General features: G+C 39.2%; 1 protein-coding gene across 10 annotated transcripts in view; it reads right to left on the bottom strand.

Annotated features, from left to right (window-relative positions):
• The window catches only part of ahcyl2b (adenosylhomocysteinase like 2b), an 82088-nt gene that overhangs the window by 21378 nt on the left and 47632 nt on the right, over positions 1-13078 (bottom strand). For 4 of the 10 annotated variants that reach the window (XM_088644909.1, XM_088644912.1, XM_088644910.1 and 1 more), the window contains one exon: positions 368-479. In XM_088644909.1, the coding sequence (XP_088501035.1) occupies positions 368-479 (112 nt within the window). Of the gene's footprint in view, positions 1-367; positions 480-1848; positions 1915-5180; positions 5340-13078 lie in introns of those variants that run through there. The other 6 variants (XM_088644911.1, XM_088644914.1, XM_088644917.1 and 3 more) reach the window with 5 other exon arrangements.

Genomic DNA, 13078 nt, shown 5'->3' with positions numbered 1-13078 from the left:
TTTCCTTGTACCAGATAATGTAAGAAATCTTATCTGCTGTGCAGAAGGCAAGAATGAAAATTAAATTTTCTTTTCAAAAAGCAGCAACGTCTCTAAATTTCTGAAGGCCACCATGAGCTTGTAGAATGTTTGAGAGAATGTGAGCTCGTATCACAGTAAACAAGCTTTCCTTCAATAACTACAGTACATGACACCCGATTTTGCTCAGCTTTGGTTTTCCCAATTATATAAATGGCAATAAAGCTGTGCTTCGTGGAACAATTAATATTTCACTTTTCCGTTATAGGCAGCATCCCAGAAACGGCTGAGATCTGTGGCCTGTCGGCGATATGCAGTGTATATCCGCGATATGGCAGCGAGGACGAACCTGAGCTGTAGCTGTCCGTGGAGGACTGCGAGATGGAGCGAGACAGGGACCGGCGCCCGATCTTGGTGGGTCGCTTGTTGAACTCCTGCTTCTGGTCAGCAAACTGGATCTGCTGCGGAGGCCAGAGGAAGGAAGAAAGAGAGGAAAAATGGCTGTCATCAGAGACGTCCTGATTGGCTGGCCTTTAGGAATACAGAAAGAAGTGGTCCAAAATTTACTAACCAGAACTCACAAGTTTAAGCACGGAGTCCTGTAAACAAGTTACAAGCAACATGCCTCCAACGAAGTGAAAGGGAAACGCTTTTACAGTTAACTCATTGTGGTGAAACAATTTAGCAAGGGGCATTGTTTCACTGAAATGGATAAAGCTTTATTGCACTACAATTCAAATTCACTGGAGATGCAGGTCTTGACATTTCTCAAAAGAGCTTTGCTAATTGCGTCACTCATTTCTAGAAACTTCCTTGCATCACTGGAATTTTAAAAATCCTGCACCTCAGGACCGGAACAATAGGTGCCTGACATTGTCATAAAAAAAAGCTGTCAGCTGAGCATCCAAGAGTGCCTTTTATATATCCCTGGGCAAACAAAGGAAGCTTGTAAGGAAGTGGTCAGTACAGACCAAACAATAATTATCACCGTTCTTGTTGCAAGCAGCAAGTTTAACCAGTGCAATCTTTCAAGGTGTACACAGTATCTGTTAAATTGTTTAGGGTTGTAAAGAAAGATCTCAAAATTCGTGCTCTGCTTGCTATACAAAATGAATACTAAAAAGTAATTACTGGCTTACGTAGTATCAGTTAATACCATCATGACCTATTGTGACTTTGTTAATGCTGTATTTCAGATATTCACCTTGCTTTCCTTTTAAGCAATTACAATGAGCATTAAAAACCTGTCTAGGTAATGTAAAAACAACCTTCGGAAACCGACCATTGAGAGACTATGATGTACATGCCTTCAGACAATATTCAGTAAAAGAAACCCAAAGTCATCTGTGGCCTCATAATTCACTCGAGTCTTACATAATGTCAGCAATGAATGATTCCAAGAAATGACAAGGATTTTAAATGAGCACCTTGCAGTGTAATGGACAGTGATTAAACAGAGCTAAGATTGAAGAACAGAATCACAGCTGCTGAATTTAACACACCGTGAATCATCTCAGTCTCTGTCATGCTCTGCAAACAACCAAATATGAATACTCTACATATTTTAAGTGAAGATGGTAAATGAGTTTGGATTTACAATCTCCAAATGACATCTACAAAATGTTTAAGAGCCTGAAGCTGCTACAGATTGAAGCCTACTTCTGCAAAGTACTCTGGTTCAAAACCGGCCTTTGTAACAAACTGAAGAAAAAAAGACTCCTCACCTTATTTTGTCTGCTGAAAGAGCAGATGGTGTGGCAGCCTATCTGTGCCAAGAAGCCCAGGTCACAGAGAAAGATCTTTTAATAGGAATTCCGGTCATTCCCTTACCTTTTTAACTGCAGGTTCATTGTTCTGGCTGGCTGTTTCTTTCTTTAACATGTCCAGTGAAGGTACACTTCAGGCCCAGGTCATTTATACTGCCTGTATCTAATCCAAGTGCGATTTGTGCACATTTGTTTCCGAATTTGTCACAAATTGCCAATTGTTTACTGGGAGTCAAAACACTCTTTATAACTGCCCAAATCACCTCTCCTCCCAGCATTCACCCAATTGGGAGATCACGTGCATCAGCCTTAATGGGGCAGTCTTTTTAACCTGCAGATGTAATTTTTCAGGTTTTAACTGATTATCTACCGTGTTCTACTTTGAATGCCAATGCTTATGACAGCCTTTTGCTACTTTAAGAAACTCCAGTGCTTTACAATGAGCTCTTTATCTAAATCTTGGACTCCGAGAAGGTTCTACTGTTCAGAAGCTTTAATTAGTCTAATTTATTCAGAAAGTAGCTTTGAATGAAAGGTATGTTTTCTCTAGTTTTAACTGTTTTATTATTGATGGCTTTCCTAGAAAGCAGTATTAAGCTCTAAGAAATCTTATTTTAATATAAGACAGGGGAAAGCCTGGACAGGTAGTGTTTGTGTACCAACTGCACAGTGTAACCAATAAAATTAGCCGCGTTCACAGGTCAAAGCTTTTGAAAATTACAAATGATGGTGATGGTTTAATACATTGTTACAATCTCCCATTCGAACCCACAAGGACAGAGGAGCTGGTCAGGAGAAGCTCCAGTCAGCAGCTGGCCCTTCTCTCAAGGAAATGGAGACCTGCATTCACAACCTAGACTAGGCCAGTAAACAAGGAGCCCGATCTTCTTCTTCTTAAAGAATATGTTAAATGTGCCCCAAGAAAGAGGCCACCTACTGTACCATCCTCACAAAGTCCCGTTTCATTCTACTGCCACAGATGAAGTCTCTTCCCACAAAAAATGAACAATCAAATGATCCAGAGGACCTGCAGCGGGGAGGGATCAGAGGCAGAGCCGTCAATGGGACCCTCTCAGCCTCTTCATGGGGCATTCCGGACGAGACCACGAGCAGTTCTCTAAGACTTTGAAGAGAATTTCTGTGGACAGTGTCACAATGAAAGCTTAGCTTCTTTCGAAATGGAGGAATGAACAAAAGGTGTGGGAAGTGATATTAAAACAGAAATTAAAATGAATTGCGAAATGTTACTGTGGAGCACAGTTAGCCCCCACACGGACTCACTGGTCTGTGGCAGGAGATATCAATGCCCGTGGTGGAATAAGGTGGAAAGGCAGAAGTGAAACTACATTTTTTTTTCCTTCAGCTAGCGGAAGAGATGATGATGACATTGAAACTGCCTGGATTTTTCTTCACGAGTTGTTGTTTTGGTTTTGCCTTAAAGAATGAGGGGACTTTCCTAGGATTATGAAAAGGTTGCATGGGAACTCTACCCTCCCCCTCACTGCTTTGTTTGGGCAAACCTTTTTTTTAAATAATGTCTTCCATTGCTTGGAATATATGTGCTGGTCTTTCAATAGTGGTTGCATTACAAACCAAAAGCAGAACATACTGAACATAACAGACAATATTAATACTTTTTCCTGTGATTCTAAAACCTTAAAACAGCTCTTAAATGCGAATCTCAGTACAAAGCAACAAGAAGCACACCGACAATGTAAAAACTACAGTACACATTTTGCGTCCGTCCTGTCCTCTACCAGACCTTTATCGAAAAAACTGTTTTTCAGTACAAATCACAACACAAGCCACCCAAATTTTCCTCTCTAAATAATGAGCACAAATTCCAAAAGGCTCGCTTGGCAATACAAACAAAAAATGGGTGACAAACAATACATAACAGGTACAGACAGCACTTTGCTGTGTGAAATTCTCCTGATTAGGATCACATTTACCAAGTACAATGGGCTCTTTGTTGCAAGTGGCTTGGAACAGTACTCCTATATACTTCTATACTGATGATATCAGGAGTTTGATATCTTCACAGAAGGTTCAGTAAGTGTTTCCCGTAGAAATCAAACACTTAGAAAAGGTTTCATTTGTGACTTTACTTGTATTGACAAGTAAAAAATGTGAAAAGTACACTTACTGTACAACATTTTGTTGTAGAAAGTTGCAAAATATAACCAACATTAAACCTCTGGGGCACAGCCCACCAGACTGACTTGTTTTTCCATTCTTCAAAGTGTAAACCTTCAGATAGAATTATGCAAATACAATACACAATTGAAAAATGAAAACCGCTCCTGGATAAGTAAATTGTTAGAAGTAAATTAGTTCTTCATTTCTGTAAAAATGCTAAGAAGTTTATATAGTGTATATTCCCTACTTTCATAGATGAACAGCGTATTTGATATATTTTAATGTAATACCAAAACCCAAAACTACAATCTAGTCTTCCTGTCGTATACAGTAAAACATGCTGTTTGCTTATGCAACCTTGAATGCCAGCTTTATACTGCATTAAACAAGCTGTTCTGTCATTAGAATAACATGAACAGCATAACCTGAGAATGCAGATCAAAGACAAGAATCTACTAAGTCAAATCAATGTTTCATTAATATTTAAAACCTTCATTAAAAACCTGCCCAAAATTCACTATTTTTTGAAGTTAACATTAATATATATGAAGTATCAAAGTGTTTCTGCAATACTGTATTTTAGCTCACCGTGGGGTTGGTTGCCTAACATTTCACTTTTTTTTCTTTGAAATGCCCACTAATTGATCCTTCACTTACAAAACTAAACACAATCATGAAGCAATCGAAAATCCTTCTTTAAAATAAGGCTATTTACAGGAGAAAAAAAGGACAGACTTTCTTTCTTGGACAAAGGTTTCAGGACAGCTAACCATTTAAAGCTTTAGGTTTTGACAAGCGTCTGATATTTGTGACAAATACTGCACAGTACACAAAATACACATTGAAAATAATTAAATGGTATGTTGTATGCCAAATGCCAGCTTGGGCTATATAATTTACCAAGCATTAATGCACCTAAAGATTTCATAAAATTATGGTAATTTGCATTTAAGAGAGAAGGCAGAAACCTGAAAACACTCTTTACCTCTTAATGCATGAACATTCTCATACTCTGCAGACCACAGCACCTTTTTTATACAATCTTCATTATAAGATTACAACCGACAACTAGATTAAAGCTGCTGAACCTACAAATGGATACATACACCTCTTTTCAATTGCTATTCTCTCATGCGTTTTGGATCAACAAACTCTCTAGAAATTCTCACAGGCGACGATGGAGATCCGTTCTACCAAGCAGAGGCAAAGGGCTTTGCTAACGTTCCCCTTTCTGCAGCACAAGGGTGTTCAACTCACCATCCACTGGGGTAACTGGAAAGCGGGACTGGTGCTTGCGCACTCCCACTTGGCCATCTCTGCTCCCTCTCCTCTCTGCCGCTGCTCAGAGAGGGCACATCTCCCCATGTTTAAAACCTCCTGCCCCCCCCTTCCCCCCCACTTGCCAAGACCTCTGCGGCCTTTCTTCCCATGACAATCTTTGTTCATAAAGTCTCTGCTTGTACACACTTTTAATCCCTTTAAGTCAGTCATTAAAAACTGTAATCTGGCAGCTCTTAACAGGATTGCAAGGGCTGAGGCCTGAGCAAATAAATTATGAATTTGTTAATTTATTACTGAGGAATGTTAGCACCAGACCGTCAGCTATAGGGTAACAAACTGTGGGCTTCGGTACACAAGTTAAAAGTTCAGTTCCTAGTAAAACATCCAGTTGTCTGTTTTTCTATCCATCTGCATACCCTGCTGGATCCATGGCAAGGGTCTCTAGCCCTGATTCGGGAGTCCCTTTCCAGCAGATTTTACAGGTAACCATTAAGTCATCAATCATAAAAGACCTGGAAAAGTCTAACTGTAAAGGGTTAAAGTGATTTGTTAAAAGTATTTAAGAAAGCTGGACAAACATCAGACAGAACGCCAACCTTCAAGGACCAGAGCTCCTTTAATTGAACAATTACTTATTAACTGTTCAATAAATTACCATAATTGTCCCTAATCTTTAAGAAAAAAACCCTGATTTAGGGAAACATACAGTATACAACAGACTACAATGGGGCATTCTAGGACCAGGACTAAACTAATCTGTAGTTATCTGTCTTCAAGTTCTTCTCAACTCCCTAGTCTATCTACAGTATGTGACTACCTACTTAAATATTAAGTATATTAAATATTTTTGATAATGCAACACAATTTGTACAGAATTTCATAACAAACCTAAACTTCAACATTCATCACTTAAAATATGATATCAAATATTAATTGGTGGAATCCTGATCTTCAGTCAGCATCATAGCAAAAACAGTTTTCTTATAGTGGTATTAATACCAACAAAAACAATATACAAATTATAAACACCTGAAATTGAATATTATGTACCACATACCTGCCATCTTGATTCTAGGATTTTCAGCAATTTTAAAGTTAAGTGTTTAAGAAGACAACGAAAATCTTTAAGTCGTAAGAGGGATTCTACTTTCTTGCTGAAGTGAAAAAGATAGAGGTAAAGTCATGAATTATTGTTTGCCCTAAATACATGAGTAGTGCTGTCAAATATTGTATAACATATCAACTTTATCCACAGTCAGCATTAAAAAATGTTTAATATATATTGAATCCATTTAAATTTAATCACAAATCCATCTTGCAGGTGGATTTACATTTGGTTATGTGCATTTGGATCTGGTAAACAATACAGTATACTACTAAGGCCAGAACTGTCTGGTGAAGAAAAGCAAGGATACTTCATTCTTCAGGATGTGTTTCTTTTTCTTTCCAGCAATATGTGTGTGTGTGAGAGAGAGAGAGTGAAGAGGGACAATCATTTTACTGGAGGCCAAAGGGGATGAAATGGTTCTACTGGAAATGAAAACTATGGCACTGCAGGAAAAAAAGAAACAAATCTGTTTTCCCAAGCACAGATTCCAGAAAATTACTCATGGGCCTCCAGTGAGAAGTGTTGTGAATACAGAATCAGCAAGACTAAAAACATGAATTTGCCAATTAACAACAGATAGGTTCTCAAACCAAATTGGATCACATAATATGGCCGGATGAAACACACACTGAGTTTCTGGATAGTCTTGCCAGGAGTATGGTTAACACAGAGGAGTGAAGCTCATGTTGAAAGACACTTGTTGCTTCTGTGAAACTGTTCTGCATCCTCTGTAGGATGTTACAAAACAGAAAGTCTGGTTGATTTTTTCATTTGCACTGAAAATTACTTATACTGAACTTATTCAGTAATAATTACTTATTACTGAAAAAACTTGGATTTAACAAGCTAAATAAATGTTTACAGTTCACCAAGGGTACCAAATTCAGTATTTTTGATTTCTAAATTCAAGGTGGCAATTACTTTTGGAAGGGAACAAGTAATAGGTTTACACACCTGAAGAAGGCTCCACGGCCGAAACGTTGCGTTTTCTTTCTTATTTTTTTTCAGCATGGAATAAACCTATTACTTGTTCCTTTGCAGCCTATGCATGCTGACGCAGCTACCCACCTGAACTATTACTTTTGGAAACTTACTATACCTAAGATCATATGTAAAAGATCTTGAAAAATCAGGAAACGTGTTACAAAAGCTAAATGGAAATTTTTGAAAACAAAAACAATGAAAGTATAATATTCCAATATGAATGAGATAAATGAGTCTGGTCTTAAAAAGGCTCCTAACCAGTTAGGTCTGATTTTAATATTGGGACAACAATCATTAAAAGTGAAATTTTTCTGAAAATTGTGGCATGAATTGTCACTACAATATTACTCAGATCTCAGCTACCATTCGGTTTAGACAGGTTTTAAAATGTTTTCTTTCCTATTGACACATTTCCAGTTTGATACGTTTTTTGCACTGTAAATGGTTAAGGTAATGTGGTCTTGTTGATATATTGTGTTTTTCCTGAATTGTACTTTCAACAATTTCCTATTCTTCACATCTGCAAGTTATATAACAAAAAGGATTTGCAGAAGGAAATGTAAACGGGATTATTTCATAGATATAATTTTTTGTTGTCTCCTGGCCTTAATCTATCGTTTAGCACAACATAAAAAGCAGCAACACCAACTTAACACCAGATTGTTTTCTAAGTGCTAAAAATAAGTACATATTTATTCCTTCAAAATTCATAGTCCCCTGGGATTCAAAGAAAATAAAGATAGACAGTACCCAGCTTTCACAAGAAAAAAAAAAGAATGTGATAAAGAATTAAAAAGAAAAAGAAAAATAAACCTCTGCCTAACAAAAGTTTTTTAAATAAAAGAAAAATGTCCCCAGTAGTCTTTTTTCCCCAAGGCACTGCAGCTCTCTGCTTTCTCAAGGCTGTAGAACACAAACCGATAAACAGGAGCTCACATTTATTTCTGAGACGGTTTGATTTTCTCAGGCAGCTGCTGCCATTCATGTAGATAAGTAGAGGAGCACATGCGCCCTCTGTAGGATGTACTGTATATTGCACCCCCGGGGAGAGAGAGCCGGCCCACGATGTGAAAATACTACAATTATAATAATAATAATAATAATAATAATAATAATAATAATAATAATAGTAATTGCTTACACTTATATAGCGCTTTTCTGGACAATCCACTCAAAGCACTTTACAGGTAATAGGGTCTCCCCTCCACCACCACCAATGTGCAGCATCCACCTGGATGATGCGACGGCAGCCATAGTGCGCCAGAACGCTCACCACACATCAGCTATCAGTGGGGAGAAGAGCAGAGAGTAATGAAGCCAATTCATAGCTGGGGATTATTAGGAGGCCATGATTGGTAGGGGCCAATGGGAAATTTGGCCAGGACGCCGGGGAAGAATAAGAATCTGTAAAACTTCTTGCATAGTTACACCACAACAGTAAGTGTGTTGCTAAGTCACATTATGTATTATCATCTTTGTATTATCCAAAGGTCAATGAAAATCCAGCTGAGACTGTGTTCTGTTCACGTGCCGTTTCGCATGGCTTTCGACGCAGGGGGCAAACAAATCGTCTGTACACGGACAGAAGGGCTGTGCAGGGACATTCCCTATAATCAAAAAGCGCACGAGTGACAGTCACAAACTAACACTCTTTAGGCTGCTGAACATGACAGAAACAGACAGTTGGCACAAACCGTGAAAGCTTTTCCATTTGCTTGGTTCTCCAATACCTAAGAACAGCAATTAGTTAATTGTGTGTAAATTACGGATGTACTCTAATTATAGAACTATCCATCGAACCATCCATTTCCATTTTCTAACCGCTCCTCTACATTCAAGGTTACGGGTGAGCCGGAGATTATCCCAGCAAGCAAAGGGCGCAAGGAAGGGTTAACACACACCGGGGCCAATTTTCCCCAATCAACCTACCTGTATGATTTTGGACAGTGGGTAGATACCGGAGCACCCATAAGAAGCTCACACAAACATGGGGTGAGCATGCAAACTCCACACAGATAGCACCCCAGCTCCAGAACTGAACCCAGGACCCCAGCACTGTGAGGCAGTGATGCTAAACACGGCACCACCGTGCCACCCCATTACAGCACTAATGAGGCATAAATAATAGATGCACCCTGTCCATTGCAAGCAGTGGCAATGCAAGCCATAGATCTAAGGCTGCAGTCAGAAAAGCTTCAGGAGCATAAAATGCCAATTAGGGAGAACACTTTTTTTTTCCTTATGCACCACTTACTCATGAAAATCGACACCACAGCTATAATGAAGGCAGAAGAGTTACCTATCGTTTTAAGTCATGTAGTACCTCTTTCAAACCACCGGAGGGCAGAGTAATTCAAATTGACAGTAATTCATAAAATTGCCTTGGCTAACTGCCTACACTAGTCGAACATTAATACTCCATTAGGCGGAAAGGTGACTTCAAACACTTCAATCTTATACAGTGCCTTGCGAAAGTATTCGGCCCCCTTGAACTTTTCAACCTTTTGCCACATTTCAGGCTTCAAACATAAAGATATACATTTTTTATTTTATGTGAAGAATCACCAACAAGTGGGACACAATTGTGAAGTGGAACGAAATCTATTGGATTTTTGAAACTTTTTTAACTAATAAAAAAATGAAAAGTGGGGCGTGCAAAATTATTCGGCCCCCTTGCGTTAATACTTTGTAGAGCCACCTTTTGCTGCGATTACAGCTGCAAGTCGCTTGGGGTATGTCTCTATCAGTTTTGCACATCGAGAGACTGAAATTCTTGCCCATTCTTCCTTGCAAAACAGCTCGAGCTCAGTGAGGTTGGATGGAGAGCGTTTGTGAACAGCAGTTTTCAGCTCTTTCCACAGATTCTCGATTGGATTCAGGTCTGGACTTTGACTTGGCCATTCAAACACCTGGATACGTTTATTTGTGAACCATTCCTTTGTAGATTTTGCTGTATGTTTGGGATCATTGTCTTGTTGGAAGATAAATCTCCGTCCCAGTTTCAGGTCTTTTGCAGACTCCAACAGGTTTTCATCCAGAATGGTCCTGTATTTGGCTGCATCCATCTTCCCCTCAATTTTAACCATCTTCCCTGTCCCTGCTGAAGAAAAGCAGGCCCAAACCATGATGCTGCCACCACCACGTTTGACAGTGGGGATGGTGTGTTGAGGGTGATGAGCTGTGTTGCTTTTACGCCAAACATATCGTTTTGCATTGTGGCCAAAAAGTTCGATTTTGGTTTCATCTGACCAGAGCACCTTCTTCCACATGTTTGGGGTGTCTCCCAGGTGGCTTGTGGCAAACTTTAGACGAGACTTTTTATGGATATCTTTGAGAAATGGCTTTCTTCTTGCCACTCTTCCATAAAGGCCAAATTTGTGCAGTGTAAGACTGATTGTTGTCCTATGGACAGACTCTCCCACCTCAGCTGTAGTTCTCTGCAGTTCATCCAGAGTGATCATGGGCCTCTTGGCTGCATCTCTGATCAGTCTTCTCCTTGTCTGAGCTGAAAGTTTAGAGGGACGGCCAGGTCTTGGTAGATTTGCAGTGGTCTGATACTCCTTCCATTTCAAGATGATCGCTTGCACAGTGCTCCTTGGGATGTTTGAAGCTTGGGAAATCTTTTTATATCCAAATCCGGCTTTAAACTTCTCCACAACAGTATTATGGACCTGCCTGGTGTGTTCCTTGGTCTTCATGATGCTCTCTGCGCTTTCAACAGAACCTTGAGACTATCACAGAGCAGGTGCATTTATACAGAGACTTGATTACACACAGGTGGATTCTATTTATCACCATCAGTCATTTAGGACAACATTGGATCATTCAGAGATCCTCGCTGAACTTCTGGAGTGAGTTTGCTGCACTGAAAGTAAAGGGGCCGAATAATTTTGCACGCCCCACTTTTCATTTTTTTATTAGTTAAAAAAGTTTCAAAAATCCAATAGATTTCGTTCCACTTCACAATTGTGTCCCACTTGTTGGTGATTCTTCACATAAAATAAAAAATTTATATCTTTATGTTTGAAGCCTGAAATGTGGCAAAAGGTTGAAAAGTTCAAGGGGGCCGAATACTTTCGCAAGGCACTGTATTTCTTATAATCATCTGTACAGTTTTTTTAAGGATAAATCTTAACTGTAACTAATCTGTTCGACTGAAACAGAAAAAATGTTAATCAAAAAAGGTTTATAGTCATTCTAAGTTCCATAGATAGGTTTAATGATGAAAATTTAAGTTAATACTCTGGGATGCACTACATCTTAAAATCTGCTATTCTGCTAACACATCTTAAATCATAAAAGGTATATGATATATATCATAATAGTCTTATTAACTCGATATATCCCACAGTAGATCTCTCAAGGTTAACACATGGGAATCAGATAACAAGGGGGAATTTATAGCTACTACAATTCTCAAAGTTTGAAAGATACAGGCTATTTGTACAAAGTCCAGAAACAATAAATGGTAACTTACAGTACAGAGGTTTGATAGTACAGGACTGGAGAATTACTCACAAACACAATGATGAAGATTATACCTGTGTCACTGGAGTGAAGACTAAATTAAAAATGATCACAAGCTAAAGTCTACACTTAAAGAGGCGCTTTGATTTGTCTTAAATAAAGCTGATATAACTTTACTGCCTCCTCCCAAAGATAAAATCTGATTAACTTTTTTTTAAACGCACTAAGGGAAATTTTGAGTGATTTATGAATGTCAACTGACACCAGTTATTCTAAAGGTGAAACAGATGGGGTTGTCCTTTAAGAATCAAACTGTGTCACAAAGCATGGTCTTGACAAGACAGTCTGGTTCAGTTTTTGGGGATCAATCTAACTATGTGCACAATTCAGGTCTCTGTTGTCGTCACCTGATTTTATTTACAGAAGGTAGAGTTTTCTAAATGGGCTCATAAATCAGATGGTCTGCATCTTCCCCAGAGGTCACAAGGAAGCATCTGGCCTTTGAGGAACAGGGAGAGCGTTTCATCTCCAAAATGGCAGGCTGGGGATTACATTTCCTCATTGTGCGATATTGCCCTCCATCACGCACACGATGGGGATCCTGAGCAGGATTATATCAGCCTTTTGTGTTGGCGCGGTCGTGCCTGCAGCTCAGCTAACCACGCTGTGTCAAGAAGTGACATTTCCACCGGTGTGCGTCAGTGGGGTCTTATTCCAGCGGACACAGCCAGCGCCCCGTGGTGGTGAGCTGCACTGTTAATGGTTTTAGAAAGGTGCTGAAGGAACAAGAGCACCTGGGGGAGAAGCTGCTCTAAAAAGTCTCATCTATTTCAACTCCACACTCCCTATGAGTTTTAAAGTTACAATTCTGAGATATGAAGTCGTAATTCTGAGTTTTTAAGTCACAATTGCGAGATACAAAGTCACAATTGCGAGATACAAAGTCACAATTGCGAGATACAAAGTCACAATTGCGAGATACAAAGTTGCAATTGCTTTATTTTTACTCCCTGGCGGAAACGGCTTCCATACACTCCTGCCTTGACAAAATTAAAGTTTAGAATACACCTGAGGTGGCTCAAACGGCGATGAACAACAAACAAGCAGCTGTAAAGAGAACTCCATCTCCTTCAGCCTAGCAAGCATGTTATAAAAAATAAGTGAAGCCTGAGCCTCTGTTGTGGCGTGACCAGTCGTCCTTGCAAAGGTGAAAGATACAAGGAAGAATGTGGTTTGGAAAAGTACCAGTGGCTATTGTCTCCTAAATATAAAATTCATCTTTTGTCCTAATAAAGATAAGATTTCAGGCCACTGC

The sequence above is a fragment of the Lepisosteus platostomus genome, chromosome 9 (assembly GCF_059453375.1).
Source record: "Lepisosteus platostomus isolate fLepPlt1 chromosome 9, fLepPlt1.hap1, whole genome shotgun sequence".
NCBI lineage: Eukaryota > Metazoa > Chordata > Actinopteri > Semionotiformes > Lepisosteidae > Lepisosteus > Lepisosteus platostomus.
The sequence above is the reverse complement of the archived record's forward strand: the minus strand, read 5'-3'. Positions and strand labels throughout refer to the sequence as shown.